Below are 22,802 nucleotides of genomic sequence, written 5' to 3'. Positions count from 1 at the left end.
ATTCAACGGTTCACAAATTGTGATTGCCGTCGTGAAATCTATTTGTAAGTAATGATGTGAATACTTGAAAATAACGATCACGTGATTGAAAATTGTATCAGTAACTTTATTTTTAAACATCGGTCTTAAACTAACATTTCATATGAAAATATTCCTAATTTAGTTCACTTGCATTAATATCTGAACGTTCGAGTTCGAAATTTAAAAACAGATCCGACTACTGGTTAAGGCACAAGTTGGTCTACTAAATAATACCCGAACATCCAAACCGTTGTAAATGGAACGCAGTTCCACGAGTTAAAAATGCAACAATAAAACTGAGCAATAGACACAAACTCATCAGATTTGATCCTGCTGAAGAATTGTCCTCTTAAAAATGAAGTAAACAAAATATGTATGGTAATTCTTAACAAATAATAATCGTAATAATTATCAATATAATAATTACTGGTACGTAGAAAAGATATAGCGTAAGGTACATTTTTTGATAAATCGGAAAAGACTTTAAGCTCGAATTTTTTATTCACATAATTCTTTTAAATTTCATTTTGCCTATCAAAAGAAATATACATGAGGTTTCCAAAAATTTTTTCGATCTATTCTTGACGTGCTTTTCGAAATAGTTCGCGTTAAAATTTTTCAAATGAGTACAACTCGAAAACGAAGGAATATTGAAAAAAAAAAAGTTTTTTAAATAAGAAAAGAATTATATCACAACATTATCACCAACTTTTCGAATTGTTTCGTGAATTTTAAGCCAAGTATCATTATGAGCCAATCACTCGTTACATTTTCATTATTTATTTAAATGCGAACTTTGTCAAGTTACTATCAAAAAAAGTCTAGAGGCCCCAGACCTTCATTGCTGTCAATAATATTTAAAAAACTGGTGAATTTTTTTTTTTGTGGTGTGTGGCCTATATGGAATTGGGAAACCTATGCATTCTCGGGATCACGACTACGGCATTGCTGTATCCACCCTGGGTATTTCTACACTGTTTTCTGCTATGTGCAGATTTGATTTGATGTTCACCTTTAAAGTCTTGCCCAATTTCAAAAATAATGCCCCATATGCGTCATCATAGATTCATTGTACATACGTGCTGTATGGAATTGATTTCCTTAGTTAGGATGCAATTATCAAATAACGTAAAAAAATGATCGTTTGTTTCCATTTACAGTCAGTATTCCTTCAATGACGATGAAGTTTTTTTTTTTTCTTTTTTTCTTTTTTGCGTAGTTAAAACAGACAATATGATAATAATAATAAATTTTGCATCATACCAATGCATATTATGGTAGACGTTTAATGTATTCGATTAACGGTTGTATTACCGCTGATGGCCCTCCGTCGACAAGAGTCTGAGCCATGACACTTGATGTAACTTTTTTTACAGTTTCATAATTGTCACGGCCATAAATTTTAACATTAAACGAGAAAATTTCAGCGTCGGTTTCATGCTGCTGTTCTACAGGTAGCGATATATATTTTTTGCCTAACATAATTTTTCTTTTTTTTCCACCTGAAGATTCCCGCAGTTCTTTCTCCTCTTTGCCCCTGTCTCGTTTCGGGCAACTGCAAATTCGCACAAGCAGTTTGCGGCGCCCCAACACTTCTGCTCTGTCCGTCTCCAAAGTGAAAATTACTTCGGTAGGTTTTCTATTTATGCCTGTACTGCAGCTGTTTTTGCAATGAAAAGTGAAATCCATTTGAACCGAATCAGTACCGGGCTCAGGAGTTCCAAGTGGTACAAGGACTGAATAGTGCCCTGTATTGGTCTCACAATATCTCGCCCCATTATGCTTACAAGAAAGCACATGTCGCAGGTATGGGATATTCTGATCTGAAAGGGCGATATGATTGTGGCATCGAGTCACAGGATCTGACCGGTGGGTCGGCTCGCAAAAAGCCATTCCAGCCCTTACATAAAGCTGGCCGTGTGGTGGTGACCATTTGACCCATAAAGGCAGAGTTTTTTCCATCTCAATAAAAACTTTTTGCAGCTTCGCGGAGTACTGAAATAGAGAAAATTATTCATTTTTTACTAGTATTAGCCTATAGTATGACGCACCCTCTTCGTTAAGACAAATCACTCTATGAAATTTGGCGATACACCAAACAAAGAATACTTATCGCTTACATCGTTGGCAGGATTTTTAACTCTCCTCAATATTTCAACTCGTCGTCATAACATGGCAACTCACAACCTGGCGACTGAAATTCTGCCGTCCCCAAACATTATAACTAAGTTGCGCGTTGACTTTGCAGAGGTCAATTACTAAGGAGAGAAAATTACCTAAGAAAAAATTGTTTCACTAGTAATCAAGATTACTAGTCTCATTGTTTTGATTATCTTTGTCATTCTCAGCAAATAGTATCGATATTCAATAGCTTCAATATAAGAAGACAAAAAAAAGCAGGTATACAATTGCACATCGTAAATGAGAATATCTACAGAGGGCCAGTGTGTTTAGAGAATTTCTCCACCACATTGTTTTATTACCAAAGATCACTAGTCTCAGGTGAAAGTCAATGAAAGCGATGAGACAGAACAGCCATAGGGATTAAATTGCGAAATTCTCGAAATTAATGTCTTTTTACATCTAGTGTAAGAACTGTATAAATGCAGATTTGGAAAATATCCCAAAGACCGGTAATCTAATATAAGTTCCCGTAAGTTTAGATAAATGATGTACTACCGTTTTACGCTCTTAAGATGCATAAATTCAACCCTGTAGTCTACATTCAACACCATGTTACTGACAATTAGACGTGTGGCGTTCAATGTTTCGGAATAGAAGGTGACGATACATTGACACAATATGCGTGCAGTGCAAATTGGTAAAATAGATCAATTATTAATTCAGGTAAAAACTTACCACCCAAGACTTGCTTCCATCTTGTTGGTTCGGCAACAATTCGAAGTTTAATTCGCCAGCAAACTCCTGGTTTGCCGGCATCTGTGCCTGCATTACAGTTTGCGTGGACAGATCATTGTGGTTCGGTAGCGTCTCTTGATAATGGCTGATGTCAAACTTCTCTTCAACAATATCGGTGTGATCGAAAGCAAAGCTGCCAGAATCAAAACTTGATTTATAATGACATATTAAACATTACTATGGACTGAAAAAGCAAGTGAAATTGATGAAAACATTGTATCCCTCTCCCAACATAAATCTACTGAACTCTTGTGTTGAGAAATAGAGTAGCAATTGGAATTAAGGTTACTGTATCATATAATAGCATCTATCTATTGAATTCGTTAACAAACATGCGATAGTTCATGAGCAAAACTTTGATATTTATCATACATGCGACAATAACTGGGATCAAAACATACTCGTGCAGGTCTTGTAGATTTATTTCATTATCGCGAAGCTCTGAAATTATGCTGTCTTCCTGTGAACTCGTCAACGTCAATAACGACAACGAACTTTCACTCGCCATTGTCTATTTTGTGTTTATATTAGCGGTGCCACTTTGCGAAACGAACAGATAAACCGAACCACGTAACGACGGGACCGTCCGAACCGTTTGAGTTACGCCGCTACCTGCGCCATTTTGGTAACGCGGGAAACCGGTCGTTCTTTCGTAGTTTTCTTTGTCCTTAGTAGTTCCTTCCAAACTCAATATCATGACTTTGACACACAAGTACAACCAATAAATATTGTTTGAAATTACTCAGTCATGATTATTTATTTCTCAATAAATGTATAAGCTTTTAATCTGCATCCTGCGGGTAATTTCGTTAACACCAATATTTCTTGCAAATGCTTGCAAATCCGTTTGTTTTCATCTTACCGTACACATCAGTGAACCAACCGTACGAAAGAGAAAGTTGGAAAAATTAAAGTCAGCTACTGACATCTATGTCTCCATGCTGGCATTACCTCGGAAATAGCCGGTCGATATGAATTTCGACATACTGATACAAATGTTTGATCTTTTTCTACTATGCAACGGATTGGAAGAAGACAGAGAAGTTAAAGATGGGATACTGACCAAATTACATTTGACACTTTCATTTGTCGACCATTATTTGCGAATCGTTAGAATTACGGACTCACATAACTGGCACGAAGTGCTGCTTTCAGCTAGCTTCCTTTAACAGGATGCCCATTCAACGCTTCCGTTTGAGATCTCTCATGGTTTGGATTTAGATACGTCAACTCGACTAAATAAAGGTTCAGTAGTTCGTTCTGGGTATAAAAATCATGTTATTATTCTCGTATAAGTTATTCGTTGTGTTAACGTAGAAGTAAATCTGCAATTGCTATGACCTAAGCACCGTTCATAGCTTGACCATTTCTGTTGTTATAAAAATGCAACGCCGGGAATACAGATCTTTCGCAACCGCAATTCGATCAAATATAAAGAAAAATCATTTCGTCATAAGGCTGTCGCTGTGTATGTTGAGTGTGCGCTGGTTTATCTAACTCGCGTGGCAATTCTTCGCCCCTAGGAAAATAATTGTAAATGTAAATATGTATTTATTTATTCAATGCGAAACTCGATTTGAAAAAAGGTTATAGCGTCTCTTGCGCGGGTTTTACAGTGCATGGTGGAACATTTTATTCGGTGTTTTTTTTTTTTTAACTTATATTGAATATGCAACGTGGTGAATTTAAATCAGATAACTAAATTAATCAGATAACAGGTCTCTGCAAGATTTTGCGGGAAATGTTTCTGGAATGGCGAACTTGTGTTTATCACCGATCGCTTGTCATCGGATTTTGATACCCAACGGGCGTAGTTCGAGTGTCGTGATTGGACGGATACGTTGGTTTATTCAAAAAATTCGAGCGGGCCCGTGAATCAGCCAATTAGATCGAATATTCTTGTACCGATTGGAACATTATTCACCGCTAGATAGCGCTGCTTGTACACGCGCGCAGTCTCATATTTTATAAACAATCGACAAACGATCGACACGGTGCCATCTTGACAATTTACCGCCAATTTAACGGTCAAATCTTCGCGTGCCGCTTGTATTGTTGATGTAAGTATGGTATTTCTCGAGTGAAAGAAAATGTGCAACACAGCCGAGGATATTTTTGTTTAACTTATAAATCGCACGATGAGATTTTCGCGGTGTGAGCGGTCGACTGCCGTGGCAAAGGTGTTTAGGCCAACAAAATTTTTCGTTTCAGTTTTCGTTGCTGTGAACGGAACTGGGGTGTAAGCCGATTTTCCGAACCCGATTAGTACAGTTGTACATGGCTGGAATCCAGCAAGTACAACGTATTGTGTACAATTTCAATCGCTGTTTCCCGAATAATTATCGCATGTTCTCAGTAAGTGGTGATTTTTGTAACTTTGTGCAGTCAACCCATATAGTGTCATTTCAGAATACAGTGAGTGAAACCACAAGGATGTGAGTGAAGTTATTAACACGAATCATCGCAGGGATTGTGAATTATTATATTGTTCAGTGTCAGTGTAAAATTTATTCAGTGTCCTCTACAGGAATATAAAAATTATTTAGTGCTTCCCGAAGGAATATAAAACATGTTCAGTGCCCTCCGCAGGAACACACCATTTACTACACCTTTCCGACCGAAAATATTTACTCTACATGTCGAGGATGGGCTGACTCTGCCACGATGGATATTGAGTAAGTCGCATGAATTTGAAATTTTCGTTCATTTTTAATCAACACCGTTTCAACACTTCTGTTGGTCCTTCAGTTTTATTAAATTCTTCATTCGCATATCTCACACTGGATAGTTTTATCATTAAATGACCACACATGTTCCATTCACTGATATCTAATCAATAGGTCGGAAGATTTTTGATTTTATGGGGAGCTCGTGTGTCAGTAAAATTAAATAGTAATCCACTCATATTTAGATATAATGACAACCGGTCGGTATGAATTCCGCCCTGCCGGCATGGTCGCTAAAATCCTGATATACTACGATGACTGGTGCATAGATGTGTTAGTAGCTGCGAAACAGGATTCTCAGTTTGTATTAAAGGTTATTCATCTGCCATGATTGCCCATGATACACCATTGCATTCAGAGAGGTGACCACCTGTTCACGATATGCTACACGCAATGCCAATTCTCTACGATTGCAACAAATTAAAAATGAAGTATTTGACAACGCAACTCGTCGCGTCCAATTATATTTCGTATGCGCCGAGGCGTTAGAACTGCATGTACGAACGAATCATGGAACTATTATAATACGTTGTAGGTATAGTAGTTTTTATCCCCATAGATGTTATGTATCGTCGTAAACAGAAATACGGCGGAGAAATACATTTTCGGAACTTTCCTTCTGAAGGTCAAGACCGTGTGGCACCAACTTTCAGGTACAACATAATACCAATCGCGCTCGAATTTGCTTTAATGTATGCAAAATGGGTACAAAATCAACGGCGGCTTGTGATTCCCGGTGAGAATAAATGAGTCACAAGGCTTGCATAAATAATCGACGCGCCTCGGTAAACTTGAATACTTTCAACAATAAATTATCACAATGGCTTTTTTAAAGCAGAACATTTTTCACGGAAAAGCCGAACTACCCAGGATGACTCTCACCAGCCAGCTTGGTACACTTATAATCATGCCATGAGAGAGGATAGCTTCACGTGGTCTCAAAATCACCACACTAGTTCGAATCAGGCAACAAAAATTGACGAAAATGACCAGTCCCAGTTAAAATTTTTAGAAAGTAAAAACCACACAACAAGCGTTCAGGAAACCAATGGTGTCAATTCAAGCTTACAATTAGAGAAGTCCACTAACGGACCGTACAACAAAGATGGCATAAAATTCAATACCAATGTGAATATCGACACATTGGCTAACAATCCTAAACGAACATCTGAAATCAGTACATTCACAAAAAATAGTATAATATAGACTTGTATTTTGTTAAATCAGTCCAAGAATTTCTGCACCTTACAAACACTTCCAGAATGTGAAGAATATGGACAGGCCGTCGGTAAAAAAGTTTGGGCACTAGCTTTGGTAGGCACCAAGCACGAAGGTGTTCCACTGAACGATGGACATAGCAAGTGCGAAGGACTGCATACTCCTCTCACTGTAAGTGGTATTGAAGCTCAATCGTTGGAATTTCCACACATGGTAGCCCTTGGCTGGCCCAATGAGGGACAAGTCAATTACCTCTGTAGTGGGACACTGATCTCGGAACGTTGGGTACTAACTGCGTCTCACTGTACTCGTGGACAATCGTGAAAAAAAAAAGAAAAAACATGAGGAAATATCTTGTCTCTTGAGCTCAGTATCAAATTATTCCTTCCAAAGGGGAAGTCCATCTGTTGTTCGCTTAGGAGCTCACAACTTAGGAAACCATGTAGAGGGCCGGATTGTCGAGATTATCGGGATACAAAGACATCCGACGTATAAGCCTGCAGCTATGTACGCAGACATAGCTCTGATAGAACTCAAAATTCCTGTTACCTTCACAGATCACATAAGACCAGCATGCCTCTATCCAAGTACGATGCTACGCCTGCACAGGCTTGGGCTACTGGATGGGGTGGAACTGAGATAGGTAAATTTACATACCTGCAAGAAACTTGTTGCCTCAACCGACATTGCATTTAACGTAATTTTTGAAGAAATCGAAATCAAATTTATAACATTATAAAATTTTACTGTTGTATAATACGATGCAACAATGAACTCGAAGTTCAGGAGAAGACAGTAACGATGCATTACTGAAGGCACGTTTAGACATTTTAGACAACGTTGCATGCGCTCTGCGCCATAATAAATCGGTAGCAGTTCCTCGTGGAATTGTACCCAGTATAGTGTGCGCTGGCGATGTAACTGGCGGGTGGCAGTCCGATAACTGCCAAGGAGACTCAGGAGGCCCTCTACAAATTGTCCATCCACTTATTAGCTGCCTCTATCAAGTGATAGGCATCACATGCTTTGGGAAACTCTGTGCATTGCGTGACTTTCCTGGGATATACACTAGAGTTTCACATTATCTTGATTGGATAGAAAGAATAGTGTGGCCCGAGAAAATGCCAAATGTATATATATTATACTCAATATACTCAATTATCATAGATTTATTAAGAAAAATAGTTTGTCGACTAGATTGATAATGTACTTTATAGATTACAAATGGATGTCGTTAGCACACAGCAATGTATAATTATTGTGATTGTACGAATGAAGTAGTTAAATCGACAATTGATACAACCTAAGAGCGATCAAAGCTTAGATCTGATTCGATGATGGTAACAGTAGTAACAAAAAGAATACCTCAAAAGAGAAATCCATTTCTCATAATAGTACCTACTTCAAATTCTTCGAATATTTGAATTTTATTAGTCCTCCGATAGCTACGCCAGCATTTGTAACATGCGATTGAGTATTGCACATATCAAACTATAATAATTAAATGTAACACTCTCGCGCATTTACAATATGATATCATTATAAATTAGTAAAGCATATTTGCGAAGCAGCATAGAAAATTTTTATACACGTATATTTATTGGGTCACCAACGTTCGTAATGACGAGTAAAAATATGTAAAAATAACAACTTGGTGCGTTAATTTTGTCTGACTAAAAACTAAAACTTGGAGAACATGTAACAGTCTAAAGTTAGACTTGGACGCGAATATTTGCATCATTAAAACTTGCTGTTTTATAACTGATTTTAGCTATTGAATATTAGTCCTGTGATCTCAACGACAATACTACAAATTTTGACTAGATTATTAAGCGAATTTTAATAAAGTAGTCAAAAAACTAAATGATTATTCTCGAGTGATACAGCAATGTGATAAAACTGAGTTTGTCATGACAGTTTTGCATCGTGAATTGAGTTCCATGTAAGGCCATCTCCATAGGGCCCGTGTGTCGATGGGAAAAGAATGTGCCACCAACTTCTGAAACGTGAAACATGCACCACTGATCTTTACTGATAGTTGAGAAATGCAATTATTTTCATACCTTCCATTCAGCCCTAGGAATATTCTCCAATTCTCTCTAGGTCCAAAATCGTACGGGTTCTGATACACCCAACCTTTGGCTTTATACTTTTCCGACTCTGTTTTATTTATTCGAGCTTCAATGCTTGTTTCTCCCCTCGTAATTAGGCCTGAATGCCACCAGGCCAGAGCTCCTAATGCTCCAAATGTGCCCAGACTTATCATTGCGGCGTAAATTATTGCTTTTCGTTTCCAATCTTTCATTTGCGTTACGGCAGCCTGTCGGGCGATTTCATCAAGCTCTTCTTGACTCAAATGTTCCAGACTTTCCGTCTGAAAATATATCACAGATGCATAGTTTTGTTCGATTAGCAACTTGCGATATAAATAAACAAAAATCAAAATCTGCTACTTGTATTCAAAGAAAAATATTGCAATACCAACCACTGGAATGATGAGAGAATTATTTATCCGTACAGGATGCCCTTCCAAATCGGGATCCTGTTCTGGAAAGAATTCTTGATAGGCAATCTCTACTCCAAATATCATAATGAATAAAATTCCAACAACTGTGAAGACCATGTATTGAAAGAAATGCCTGTGATTGTAGTGTCCGACGCAGTTATTCAGCCACGCTACGATTTGCTTAAGGTTATAACTGATCATTTTTTTGATTGTTTACCGTCCGAAAGACATTCAGCTAGAAGTACCTACTTGGCATAGCACAAAGTGTGAGAACAGCAAATGCCGTGCTCGCGCCACTATTTTCAAATATTTTGGCTTCGGTTATTTTTCTTGCACAAACAGTGAACAACTTGACTCGTAATATTCATTGAGAAAAAATTGAAAATTAGAAATTTTTTATCAAGGCCGTCTAAGTGCCAAACTCTGCAAAACGACGACTGAAACAAAGTAAAATGAAAAAGAAAGGTAGCAAGGATACGGCAATGATGGTCCATCTTAAGAACACATTTATTGCATACCGAGCAATGATGTGTTCTTGGTGGTTTCGGCTTGATACACTTTTTGCAAATACTGACAGCCTCTGGAATGAGTTCTCCTTTGGGAGGGTACCCGGCAGGAACAGCGACGCCCATGTAGTAGTGGAAGCTGACGTTTAGTAGTAACCAATTCCCTATTAATATCAATACTACAGTCATCGCTGGACTCTTATCCCACCAATAGGGCAGCCCTATCCAATAGGCAATTGCGACGATGGATGCAGTCAACAAGGTCACCATTACTACGAACAACTATAGATTTTACGTCAGTCAGTGAATTGTTGTGAAACTTTTCAAACAAGAGTGTGGCGTGTCGGAATGCATAAAAATTTTCACCGAACTCTTAGATTCCTTCGACAGTGACAATGATACATCGGCCGATCAAGTTGAAAGGACCTAATTAAAATACTTACCGGACCAAGCCACCCAGCGAAATTATCAACAAACCAGAACATCGGTTCCATCAGAACGTCGCATACGTAACCCCAGTCCAAAAAATGATTGTAAAATAACGACTTGACCACGATTTGAAGTCGAAACCATTTCTTTTTTACGCCTAACCTATAAATGACGAGATATTTACTAAATGCTGAAATTATACTCAAAGTTACGGTCAATAGACTTGCCTCAAAGCTGTAGGGGCACCACCGAAAGACCATCGTATATTCGACATTCTATACTATCCAAACGTCTTCGAATAATTGTCGAAACCGTGATCAAAACTTGCAGCCGTAAACAGACCGCTTCTGACCCTAACCTTACATGCTTACAACGATCGAACAACTCCTCGACTACAAATACATGTTGCAAAAAGCCGGGGATTCAATTTGAATTGGCGGGAAGGCAAAAAAGTGTGAATAAGCTGAGAATGAGTAGGCTATTTATATATATATATATATATATATATATATATATATACTTCGTTCACAAGGACATTTATTGTAAAAATGAGTGGTCGATTAATCTTTTACTTATATCTCGGAGAATACATTCTTATTTCTTTACCGTAGGAAAATATCGTCCCTAAGGACGTTGACTATAAAAACCCAGTAGCAGAGGACTCAATGGTGTTCGACACGTTTCAAGGATAACATGTCCTTCGCTTAATATTGGCACAATCGTGTACTACTACAATACTCGGGTACGAATGGTTTAACAGTTTTTGGAAAAGATTAATCGTTCGATTGGAACGATTGGGGAATCAGCTGAATTTTCGGCTTCGAAATTAGGTTCAAATACTTAACTCGGGATACAGTCACAACTACGCAATAAATTATGCACAATAGCAACTTGTTTTTTATTTACAAATACAAAGTATACAGCCGTATAATACGATATTAAAAAGTCCCTGAAGTTACTTTTGAACATTCGAATAGCAGGGAAAAGAATATTATTAGTGAACCGTAAGTAATATGTTTATTTAAAGACTGGAGATTATACAGCTATGAATAACTGCTCGTGAAGTCATGGTAATGTAGTTGGCCTAGTGATGATACGTACGGTAACTGATTGGCACTCGGAGTATTAGATTATCGATGGATAATTCATAAGTATCAACAACGCTTTGAAATGTTTATTTGGTAAATTTATTTCTCAAAGTTTATAATTGTGGCAACACTTACAACGCTTGATATTACGTAATGTGTAAAGTATTTCAGTCAGTGCAGAAGTCAATAATTTGTATTATGGTGCCTCCGGAAGTAAATGTGAAAAATTCCAACCTTACACTTCATCTGCATCAATTGTACAGTACCATGTGACTTTTGAGCGAATAACAACAGAATTGCATCTCGTTGAAAGACAAATAGGTGAATTCATAGAGAGAAATTAATGGCACATTATACATTTCGTTGCTTTTGTGGCACTGCTATACGGATGTACTTTTTGTGCATGTAACTTATTTCATTTTTGTAACATATTAAATTTATGAAAATATTTTAAATTATAATATCCGTCTGATTTGTGCATAATATACGGTGCCATATGCTAGAAAATACGGAAAATGGCATGTTCACCGTTGATCCGTGTATTTTTCAATACAATGTAAATGCACCGAAGACATTTTACGTGTAAATTCATAACCGAGGAAGCGTAACGAGGTATAAAGCAATTTGACGTAACAATCATATAATTAATATTGCTGAAATTTTTTACGTATATATATATATATACATATATAGGTATATATTTATGTCATAGAATTCGAGCGGATTTGTCAAATACGATTTTTAAACCTAATTATACATTTCAAGTTAATAACCGTGTGTATATACATATTATATATGCATGTATATAATTTTATACACGTACAATATACATGTACATATACACATATGTATATATGTATAAATATACTCTATTATATCTATGATTAATTATTTAAATAGTAGTAAGGTACAGGAGAATCACACGAGGCCCTGTCGAAAGAGCGGTTTGCTTGGTCAGTGCTAAATCTAAACTGTTCTAGACAATTTCTATCACTCCTATAAAGTTCGCTTCTATATCATAACTACGCATGGCTATAACCCTAAATGCGAATCAAGAATCGTAGTAAAAACAAGAACACATATACTTATATCCACAAGACTGGTGCCTCACAAGTTATAACAGTGTAATAGTTTAATCATAGGTGTATAATATCAGGGTGGTCTTTGTTTAGGGCCTGGACGAATTCTTTACCAGACGCCCCACAAACCGGTTCCACATAATTAAAAACAATACTCCAATTTTTCAGATTCTTACCTCAACTCTAATCCCTCTCACCAGGAGGATGAGGTTTTCCATTGAAAATACACGTGATTTTGAATTATTTGGAGCCGATTTAGGAGGCGTCTGTTGAAAAATTCGTTCGAGCTCTAAATACGGACCACGCCAACATATATTATATACCCGGGACGTCAGTATACAACACTAACATGAAATCCTTCAAATAGATCTGTTCAATGTCTACAATAGAGAAGAGGAGATCGAAAATGCATCAGATCGATAGTTGAAAAAATTCTTGTAATGTTCGTGATCGTTTCATTCGTGATTTTAAATCGGTTGTAGCAATGCGTATAACTTCAAGTGTTTGACATGATAACACCTTTGAACGTGGAAATGCAATAGGATCTCAGTCAGCATAATTTTTTAAGCATAGTTTTCAAACAGCCATAAGGCGGAGGTGGAGGTACAGTTAAGATATTTTGGAAACCCACAAGACTGTTATAAAATGTCTTTTCCTTCAAACTTGTCGAACTGAACATGCATAGACGTATTCAACAGACGGTGTTACTTGGTAACAGACTCGTGCCAGTTACAGTCGCAAATTTTATGGGTCGAATCGATCCGACTTTTTTGAACGTACCAAATTTCATTGATGCGGGCTCACAAGAAACCGTTGAGAATTCATTGACACTTTATTAAAACTGCGTCGACTGAAATATTGAAAAAGTGACTAACACATTGGATTCATTAATGCTTATGTAACAATAATAATACTGGAATTATGCAATTGCACATTTGAAAGACTGGGTAGGAAAATATTTACAGGAGAGGCTCGTAAAGTTTTCTGCAGCATATTTATCGGTTTCTCGGGAACAATCAGCTGTCTGAATTTAAATAAAACGCATCCAAGCAAAAATGAGGGAATGTGTGTTTCAGGGAATTTGAAAGACACTAGATGCTGTAATTCTTGCATTAAATTGTCTTTGAACAAGGCTGCGGCCACGGTAAATAGAATTCCCGGGCCTTTGGAATGAAAATTATCGCGACAATATTATTTTAAATCAGAGTACGAGGAAACCTTTGTGCAGAAAATTTTAGAACGACAAAAACTTTATCACGATGTTACTGAGCATACGGTAAAATTAGTACAGGAAAATGTAATTTCACAATACTGTATCTAGGGTGTCCAAGCTGCGAAGAAGCTGCTCATCTTTGGAACACCACTGGACCAATTCCTCGATTGTCACCACACCATCCTTATTTGTATCCATTAACTGTTCAAACGTAATTGTACTTTTTGATCAAAGTGTTAAAAGCACATTTCTAATAACCATAAAAGTTATTCAGACTTCCATGGAATGTACATAGGCCCAAATTCGGCAGCTTGCAAGTATAGATTAATTGCAGTTTGTGACTCACGTGAAATATACGTTCGACGTGCTCCCGGGCCGCTAATTGAGGCTCAGCGCATTGGGGCTGCGTGTATCGTCCAAGCATTTCATAAATCGAACCAACAACATCCAGCATCTCGTCTTTGCTAATCAGCCCGTCACCATCCAGATCATAGAGCCCAAATACCCATTGGAGTTTCTCTTCGACCGACCCACGGGATACTTTTGATAAAATAGTTAGAAATTCCTGTAAACGGTGGTTGTGCCGTATAATTATTGCACGACGACGAATTATGCGAATCCGTTACAGAACATCGCTATTCCTACCTCAAAGCTTATTTTACCGGACTGTTTGCGCTTCATCGTATTGAATACATAGTGCGCGTATTGACTCGCATCTGGAACAGTACATTATATTCGCACCTTGCGGTTTGAAACGAATGCCGCGCAATATCTACCTCCTTGGGGAAAGAATTGGGAAAAGATCTGTTTGAAGGCTTCCTCGTCCACGAGACCGGAAGGACACTCTTGCTTGAATCCTCTGTAGATGAGCTGGATTTCCTTGCGTGAAAACCGAGTGGTTGCAGCCAGCGTAGTCAACTCTTCCGGCCTGTGGCGTCCCCCGAGCGTCAAAGCTCCCCCTCCGGTAGTGGCCAACACTCCGGTCAATTCTTCAAGCTCACCCTCTGCAAAATGCACACACTTTAACATTCGTCAGATACTGCGATGCTATCTCGGGCGGAAACTCTGTTAATCATACTCTCACATGGCTGACTTTCGCTGACTTTTCCATCGTGCAGAGAAAACTAATTTTTTCTCGTTGCAAGAATCAACATTGTCGTACCAATTGTGAGGTGAAGATATATAGACCGGTGTATGGGTGACAGTGATATAGTGAGTTTATTTTTTTTTCACACGTAGCTTAGACGCAACTGTAAGTACGTATAACGTACTGCGTATGTATAGCTGCATGGAGGTCCCGGGCATCCGGGGTTTCCATGGTAACCTATACAGGCCCTTGGTAGGCCGTCACCAACGCTAATAGATCAATTTGTATATGCTTAGTATGTAAATAATTCAACGGTCTCTTTACCGCGATTAATTAAGACGCACGCGTCGATTAAAACTGAATACGCGTCCGAATTAATACTGCGACGTTTAATAACGTTTGCGATCTGATGACGGATCGTTGACTGTCCGTACGTGTACCGACGGGTGTGAGGTTGCAAGGTCGTTACTTTAACGATGCATGTTTCGGAATATCGTTGCTTCAGACCCTCAGTATTGTCGGAAATTCAGCTAGTAAATCGCAACAAAGATAACATGTTCATATCTTCAAAAGCCAACTTGCCGATAGTCGTCCTAAAATTGAACAACGATTTATTCCATGACGTTTCGCTACGTTAACGTTACTAACTTCAGCCTTGTGCATACTGGGCATATCATTGCGATGATTCTGTGGCAGCGCATTGAATAACGCTCCCTAACGCAGGTGTAAACATAGGAACGCGAGGAGAGTAACGGTGCAATTTGAACATTAGCTTCGGGAACAGCGCCGCGACAGTTACGTTATGTTGTCAGGTATTGACTGTGAAAACGGCCGGTGAACGAACACCGAGCGGTACTTACTTGAGCCGCGAATCAAGAGTCGATGAGACACTTACTTTTATCTCCGCGACTCTTTCGGGCTTTCATTCTCTTTCGATTTGCCACTTTCGGTTATCGGAAACTGACAACGAACGGACGATGCCCAACCACTGTGGATTCTCAAATTTCTGCGATCTATTACAATTACAATTACAAGTTGACCGAAAAACGTTCAAATACTCGTGTATTTAACACCTGGATTCACTACGTACAATATTATTTCACAACCTTTACCGAATAACAAATGGTAATATGTATAAGAAATGCAACCCAGCAGACGCGTCGCTATAACTCTCTCGTGACGTACTGAGTCGGTATATAGCTGGCGAGCGAAACCAACATCTCCGCGCAAACTCAATACATAATATAATACCCGCCTCGTTACATAACGGATACACGTATACCCTCGCCTATACATACACCCTTCAATTATTTGTAATATAGTCTCCGCTACGCCGTTTGTACTATATCGCTCGCAATGTGTGGCCCTATCGATATATTTTTCTGTGCGAGAGATGCGTCTCGTTGTCAGCGAAAACAATAACTATACAAATCCACAACGATCGACGTTGGGCAATTTATAATATCGAGCTTGTCCCAATTTATCGCAATTTCCGAAAATTCAGATTTCCGTAAAAGCGGTACTGCAGAGCCGTTAAAGGTGAATATCTTTTTCAACGGGTTATTTGTTCCGATAAATGTTTGCAGTTATGTAACAATTGAGTAGTTGCAACCGTCCGAGAAGAATAACCAATAGTCAGCGAAGTAAAGTACCGAGGTACATGTACCCTTTTTTGTACCTGTATCTGTTTATAGGTATTATGTGAGGTGCTCTGTTTGCGCAAAAAATTTCCAGTACAACGTGCGTACAGCGCTGGAGGGGAAACATTAACTCTACCGAAAAATCAATTACGCGGTGACATTTTCGAATGTCTATTTTTTCTTAAATATAATAAATTTGATAACCGATAACTCGCACAAGACATACAAGTGCAATACTGTATAGGTGTATAACTTTTTCGTATCACTTTTACACGCGAAGAGCAGCAAAAGTAATAAAAGAGCAGACTCCACTTGTATAATTATTAAAGTTTCATTAAAGTTGCAGAAAAAGAGGGAAACATCAGGTTTTTCGGCAAAGCATACTTCTTAAAATGCAGAATTAATTTTAAAAACAGTAAAAACCACTGTGGCCAGACTAAAATCTGCTGGATTTATGGTAAAAAATACAGTTGCCATTTGTACTTTTTATTAAAAACCTTCATGCGTCCCTCGTCTTTTCTTGCGGTTTTCAGTAAAATCTGCTCTTTCATTCTCTCCGTTCACTCAACGTAAATAGAGTACCTGTATGCTACATAGATATACATTTTGAGTATCTGGATCTGTACCTAGGTAAATTTTTTAAATAGTACCTGCCCATACCTGTGCCTATAGGTACTAGTTTTAAAGTATCATTCACGACACTGCCAACTGTAGCAATTTTTAACTAATAAACGACTCGATACTTTTCCTAGTCTTATCGACAAGTGTGAAATATTATTTTCCTACACACACGCGTAAACTGTTATACAACAATCCGTCGCAACGTACACACGATATTCGAACGCGGTTCGGCACGACAGTTGCCGTGCAGGGTTTACCCGCCTGAAGTTCGTAGTACATAGTTAGATCCTATCCGTACCGCAATCTCGGGACTCCGTGGTCCGCGAGAAATTGCGAATGTCTCGCGCACCGTTGAGCAGACGAATTTTACAAGCTCCTCCTAGCCCTCAACCCCCCGCCCCGCCCCCACCCTCAGGCTGTTCGCCCCCTGCCTTCTCGCCAGCAGTCAACCGCTCATTTCAGAAATGTGTGTATTCTTCGATCGATGATTGACAATTAGTGCTCGATATACATAAGATGCAGAGTGGAAATGATATCTCTAATCTGTCGTACAAGGAACTTCAAGCCCTGGCACTGCGGTACAGAGTCCCGGGTAACATCAAGGTAAATTGTACGACTAGTACTATACTGTCGCGAATACTCACCTGCACGATCGTGATGTGCCGGCTGATTTTCGTAGGTACGTTGACACGTAACGACAACGGGGGGCACATGGCGTTCGTGCAATACCTAACGCGTCGAGTTATATTGATAATCGCCGAATGCGGTCTGATACATACGTATATACATGTATATCGTGCATACCGTGTACGTACATGTATGTATGTATGTATGTATGTACATATTGTATACTATACGCGTATGTCGTGGTGACGTTCCCTGACCGCAGAAACAGCTTCTGATCGAGGTCCTGCAAGCCGCGAGATGTGGAAATGAACAAGAAGTCGACAAATTGCTGGCCGATATGAGACAGACGCGCAAGAAGAGAATACGTAAAGGGAAACCGATGAAATTGAGCTTGTCTTCAACACCAATTCACAGCCCCGTTTACGACATGGCCGACGATTATTACGCAGCTCAACATCGTCTGCCTTATCAATGGGTAAAGATCTCTGGAGATCAATTTCATTCCTTTATACAGCCGGACAATATGTTGCTATTCTACTAACTGCTACGCGTCGTTCTTATAACGCGGTTACATTACCGATCGTGACCGCCATGATGGCGATTAAGCCTGTGCGGTAACGAGATGGCAACATTGCGGTAAATTCGCGCAGGCCGACAACTTGGCGGTATTGTCCTTGCGGAACTTTGACGATGAGGTCCGGAAGAGGATTATTAAGTACCGATCGTGAAAGCGAAGAACTTTCAACTTTAATATCTATCTGCACGCAGAAAATGGTAATACTGTTGAAATAATTGTGCGGCATACCTGCGCAACTTGAACTTTTCGTTGAATCAGTTTTCTACAGCCTTAGGAGTGATAAACGAGTGTTTGATACGTTCTTTAAGTGTCAATTTGAATGTCCAAAGGGTAAAAACCACCTCTGAAGTATACCCCCAATGAATAAGAGGTGGAAGCTTTGAGAAAAAAAATACTGCGCGTAGTATCGTCTGTTGATAGCGAATAAAGTCCAAGCGAATATGTTTTTAAAGAATATGGTTTTTAAAGAAAAATGAATGTTCGTCTATTGTAGCGAGAAATCGCATAAAACTAGATTTTTGCGAACAAACGTAAGGGGTCGCAGAATAAAGAAAATCGGTGAAGTACGCGCGGGGAATTTCTTTTTCGATATACTAAATGTTGAGAAACAAATACGCATGACACTATCGCAAATCGTACGTAAGGCGCGTTTCGTGTGAATTATAATAATGTAGATCAAGAACTGTACTTTGTTAATCAATTAGGTCGGGGCCGAGGAAGAAATCCCAAACAGGCAAGATGAGTCAAATCGTGTTCCACAATACGAAGAATTTCGCCAATTTCTGCTCCGTCGTATACAAAGAGACTATCAGACATACAACACGAACAACGATGACAACAACAACAACTTAGACATGAACGACAGGTTGAACTCTGGTAATCACGGTGGTCTGATCAATGCCAGAAACGAAATTGACCCGATCGCAAGCATCGCTCCGTTGAACAGCTTGGAAACAGTCCAGGCGTACTCTGAACAAGTCCACGTACAAAATGGTGCCTTTGACTACCAAATTCTGGAAGATCCGACCGGCAACGGAAATACATCGATATTGCTTAGGCGGATGCTTCAAGCACCGGTCGGTGCGGATCTGGGGGAAATTGCAAGCCCCGAGGCGCAGGGCTCGAGCTGCCGAATTTGGGGGGGCGTTGAGTACAATCACGGCCAAACCAATCTGCTCGATAATTCTGACACCCTTTCCGCCAACTCGGAAATGAATGGAAACGAGGAAATCAACAACTGGCCGATCGGCTCCGAGTACTACAAATTCGTCAACAGTGTGAGGGATCAGTTGATCCTGAACCCTGGCAACGTGACGACCGGTCGAACTTTCGACGATCAACCGGTCGCTGCGGGGCAGTTCTCTGGAACCGTTATCAACACAGAGGAAAACGCGGGTGTACAGTACCAGCTGCTTTACGCCAACCAGTTCAACGACATTCAACCCAACTGTCCGCAGCCGTGGGAAATGGTGCGGGCTGCCGCTCCTTTCGACGTGGAGGATTTGACCGACGAAAAGGGCGGCAACTACGCGGCGAAGACGCTGCCTGCGCCCGGCGGTTCGTACTACGACGCGGCCTGCAACGTCGTGGGTTACGCAAGTTCCAGGCCCCTGGAGTACGATCCTCTGCAGCAAGACTTCCCCGCCGAAGAGGGGGCCGCCACTGTTTATCCAGGTAGTCAGAACTGTGTCGTCGATCATTGCGGCAGCAACGCCGCGCCTCCTTCGCGTCCCGAAAGAAAGTTTTACCACGACATGAGCAATGGCTCAGAGATGTATTCGCCTCAGCGTGCAGCGAAGTCGATCAACGAAACTGCCGGGAATTACTCCTTTGTCAAACCTCTCGGTTATTCAGGGAATTACAACGCGACGTCCGATATTCAGCAACAAACCACCGCCGTCTTTGCGCCCTTGATGCAAAATCTGTCGTTCACCTCTACCTCCTCCTGTAATAAACACATCGATAATTTTTCTCAGTTGCAAACAACGCAAACCGAAGAAATCAATCGCGCGGGTAATTTTGGGTGTTATACCTACAACGGACCTCGAAAGGTTGACGATCAGCCAACGATCGATGCTCAGCAGTTGTGTATCGAGGCCGGGGGCATGCCGATTACGGTAACGAAGCCGGAAGCGGAAGGAGAGAGCCGAGCTCGGCGTCAGAACAAAACCGTGCTGATGGGAAGCGCTTCGACGACTCTCGAGTCGGACGTTACGACGAGTTTGGAACCTTTTTGGCCCCAGAGACCAACCATCGGCAAGATGACGGAAAATTATCTCGAGAATATTTTGAACTTGAACACTTACGGGTACATAGATTACTCGAGAATCGATCAGACTTCGTGCATCTACTGCTACGCCGCCCCGATTGTCACCCAAAGATTGTTTTCCGGTAGTTCGCCATGCTCGCAGAAGCGGCGGTTTATCGCTGAGTATAGGCAGCACACGTTCTCACCGTACTGGCTTTTATACGACGACACTAGGACCGGCATGCAGATGTCGAAAAATATCAAGGTTATCGATAAAGATAAGGACGCAAACGAATCCCGTAGGTGCGACGGTACGATCCCTGCTGATTCCGAGGAGGACGCTAACGGGAACGAGTATAATGTCTCACAGCCGCAAGCGGTCCAACTGGATATGAATAATATCCAGAATATCGAACTGAATGGCAATGAGTTGCAAGCGTTTCGGCTGGAGAAAGAGCAGATAACAGCGGAATTCGTTGTGGAAGAGAGTCCGTCGGCCGACCCGCCGGAATCAAAATGGCCCGAACAGAACGTCAAGTCTGTAAGCACGCGTAGCGACAGTAACGACCCGGAAAATACGCAGTTATTGCCGAATCTGAAGAACGTAAGTAATTAGACACGTGCTTGTCGATTATTCGCGACTGAACCATTTATCGAAATTCAACCAATCACAATCTTTTTGCAGATGAGTCCTAAGGATCTAGTTGATCGGGATGTAATCTCTGATAGCACTGCTACGGAACGGGGCATCCCGAACTCGAAAGCGAGAGACTAAGAACTTTTTTCTTTACGTATTATTGGATCACTTTCGTATTTTTACAAATTTCACCGAAGATATTTTCATCACGCTAGTCAAAAAGTGTCGAATGATAAAAACAGAGCAGAAACAATTGCCATTCTGCAAAGAATGAATGAATATTCTGTGGAAACAATACTGCAGATTTGTTTTAGTTGATTTTTTTCCAATGCCAAAAATTCAGTACTTTTTTCTGAGTATAAATAGAGGGCAGTTTTTATACACCTTTCAAAGGTACCTATGTATTGTTTGTACAGAATCGTGATAGTATAATTCTTGAGCACAGTAACAATAAGCTTATGGGAGTAAGGGTATAAAGTACGATCAATAATACAACGATTTTTCTTAGTACCTTCTGATACAGGTATTTGGAGTTGCACAACTATTTGATATCGATGAAACGTTATATACGTTTGTATTATAGGTATTCACGGTGAAATTGCTACACGTACCTATTATTATATGCGAGAAACCGTTATTATTTGCATACTAGGCATAGTGAATCAATTGGGACCACAAAAATTGAAAGCTATTTCGTATAGGAATTCTCTTTCATCAGGTAACACGAGAGCCGAAGATACACGATAATTTACCTGCGCGTAGAAAATCAAACTAACGTCACAATTATCCGTAGATATGTTTATAATATCCGTTCCTATATAACTGTATAATGAATAAGAATAACGATATATTTTTTAAGATTAAAATAAATAGAAGTATGTACCTATATGTACGTACGTACATAGCATACACATGTATTCTGATTTCCATATCCTTTATACGAACTCTCGATGTCAGGTGATAACTTTTCACATTTCATAACTTACGGCGGTTCATTGTTAAAACCAATTAGTGACTCGCCTGGTATGTCGTCGGCTTTGAATTGGGATCGTAGATAGTTGATGACACGAATTGGCACAGATTCTCGACGTCGAGCCTTGTAAGTGATTTCACTGCCCGGGTGTCCTCTCGCGGTGCTTGTCTTGCTCGAAGATCCTCCGGGTGTCACGTGAACGCTGTACATATTTAAATTTCTGCCGATCTGAACAAATATACCCTTTGTTCTTCGTACTACTTTCGTAATTACAGCTGATTGTTGGTATGCAACCAGCAAAACATCGGTATAACGACGTATGCGTATCACTTTTGGTAATATTTGATTTTCGTACAATTAAAACGTAAGACAACCGGCAAGCCTTTGCAATTACGAAGCGCGATGCACGAACAAATGTGACTCACTGACTCCGGAATCCCACTAAAATTCACTGCTCGTAACATCCGTGGCCTCTCCACAATACTGCAACGTACATAAATACGCATACTCCAGCTATCTCTCAGCTTCCTCGGCAATTAAAACCGCCGAACGATATATGCATGGACGCGGATGTACAAGCGTTCGCAAAGTAAAGTAATCACATACACGCGCACACAGAGCTGTGCATTCGTCCTCTCGAGTTAATGAGGTCCTTCAAACGCGGGACTAATTATTCCGCTTGCGGTC

At 39.9% G+C, this 22,802-nt stretch overlaps 4 protein-coding genes and 1 pseudogene across 13 annotated transcripts; 2 read left to right on the top strand and 3 right to left on the bottom strand.

The window, feature by feature from the left end:
• Positions 1-85: 85 nt before the first annotated feature.
• On the bottom strand, positions 86-3,800 carry LOC124184389 (cellular tumor antigen p53). 2 transcript variants are annotated; one of them, XM_046574023.1, is made up of 3 exons: positions 3,342-3,800; positions 2,881-3,073; positions 86-2,016 (listed from the first exon to the last, which is right to left on the bottom strand). In XM_046574023.1, exons 1-3 carry the CDS (start codon positions 3,446-3,448, stop codon positions 1,294-1,296), a joined length of 1,023 nt encoding a protein of 340 aa, XP_046429979.1. In that variant the 5' UTR covers positions 3,449-3,800; the 3' UTR covers positions 86-1,293. The 2 variants fall into 2 exon arrangements, 1 of the variants encoding a protein (XP_046429979.1); XR_006871182.1 differs by lacking the exon at positions 3,342-3,800 and adding an exon at positions 2,142-2,297 and having other exon boundaries at positions 1,878-2,016; positions 2,881-3,008.
• Positions 3,801-5,892: 2,092 nt separating this feature from the next.
• Positions 5,893-8,122, top strand: LOC124185589 (annotated as a pseudogene).
• Positions 8,079-10,725, bottom strand: LOC124184388 (palmitoyltransferase ZDHHC16B). 4 transcript variants are annotated; one of them, XM_046574020.1, is made up of 6 exons: positions 10,553-10,725; positions 10,340-10,487; positions 9,869-10,178; positions 9,370-9,560; positions 8,948-9,258; positions 8,079-8,880 (listed from the first exon to the last, which is right to left on the bottom strand). In XM_046574020.1, the coding sequence occupies exons 1-6, from the start codon at positions 10,597-10,599 to the stop codon at positions 8,793-8,795; spliced, it is 1,095 nt and encodes a 364-aa protein (XP_046429976.1). In that variant the 5' UTR covers positions 10,600-10,725; the 3' UTR covers positions 8,079-8,792. The 4 variants fall into 4 exon arrangements, with proteins under 4 accessions (XP_046429976.1, XP_046429975.1, XP_046429977.1 ...); XM_046574019.1 differs by having other exon boundaries at positions 8,079-8,883; positions 10,553-10,720; XM_046574021.1 differs by having other exon boundaries at positions 8,079-8,883; positions 10,340-10,482; positions 10,553-10,697.
• A 473-nt stretch (positions 10,726-11,198) lies between these two features.
• On the bottom strand, positions 11,199-22,572 carry LOC124184390 (Kv channel-interacting protein 2-like). Of its 4 annotated transcripts, none has more exons than XM_046574025.1 (5): positions 22,163-22,572; positions 14,482-14,709; positions 14,351-14,421; positions 14,052-14,270; positions 11,199-13,906 (listed from the first exon to the last, which is right to left on the bottom strand). In XM_046574025.1, exons 1-5 carry the CDS (start codon positions 22,323-22,325, stop codon positions 13,796-13,798), a joined length of 792 nt encoding a protein of 263 aa, XP_046429981.1. In that variant the 5' UTR covers positions 22,326-22,572; the 3' UTR covers positions 11,199-13,795. The 4 variants fall into 4 exon arrangements, with proteins under 4 accessions (XP_046429981.1, XP_046429980.1, XP_046429983.1 ...); XM_046574024.1 differs by lacking the exon at positions 22,163-22,572 and adding an exon at positions 15,905-16,803; XM_046574027.1 differs by lacking the exon at positions 22,163-22,572 and adding an exon at positions 15,688-15,995.
• Positions 17,493-22,037, top strand: LOC124184375. 3 transcript variants are annotated; one of them, XM_046573996.1, is made up of 4 exons: positions 17,493-17,656; positions 17,943-18,155; positions 18,962-21,109; positions 21,191-22,036. In XM_046573996.1, exons 1-4 carry the CDS (start codon positions 17,570-17,572, stop codon positions 21,278-21,280), a joined length of 2,538 nt encoding a protein of 845 aa, XP_046429952.1. In that variant the 5' UTR covers positions 17,493-17,569; the 3' UTR covers positions 21,281-22,036. The 3 variants fall into 3 exon arrangements, with proteins under 3 accessions (XP_046429952.1, XP_046429954.1, XP_046429953.1); XM_046573998.1 differs by lacking the exon at positions 17,493-17,656 and adding an exon at positions 17,692-17,732 and having other exon boundaries at positions 21,191-22,037; XM_046573997.1 differs by lacking the exon at positions 17,493-17,656 and adding an exon at positions 17,740-17,832 and having other exon boundaries at positions 21,191-22,037.
• Positions 22,573-22,802: the final 230 nt, after the last annotated feature.

The sequence above is a fragment of the Neodiprion fabricii genome, chromosome 6 (assembly GCF_021155785.1).
Source record: "Neodiprion fabricii isolate iyNeoFabr1 chromosome 6, iyNeoFabr1.1, whole genome shotgun sequence".
Classification (NCBI taxonomy): Eukaryota; Metazoa; Arthropoda; class Insecta; order Hymenoptera; family Diprionidae; genus Neodiprion; species Neodiprion fabricii.
Note: the sequence above shows the minus strand (reverse complement) of the source record. Positions and strands in the feature narration are given on the sequence as shown.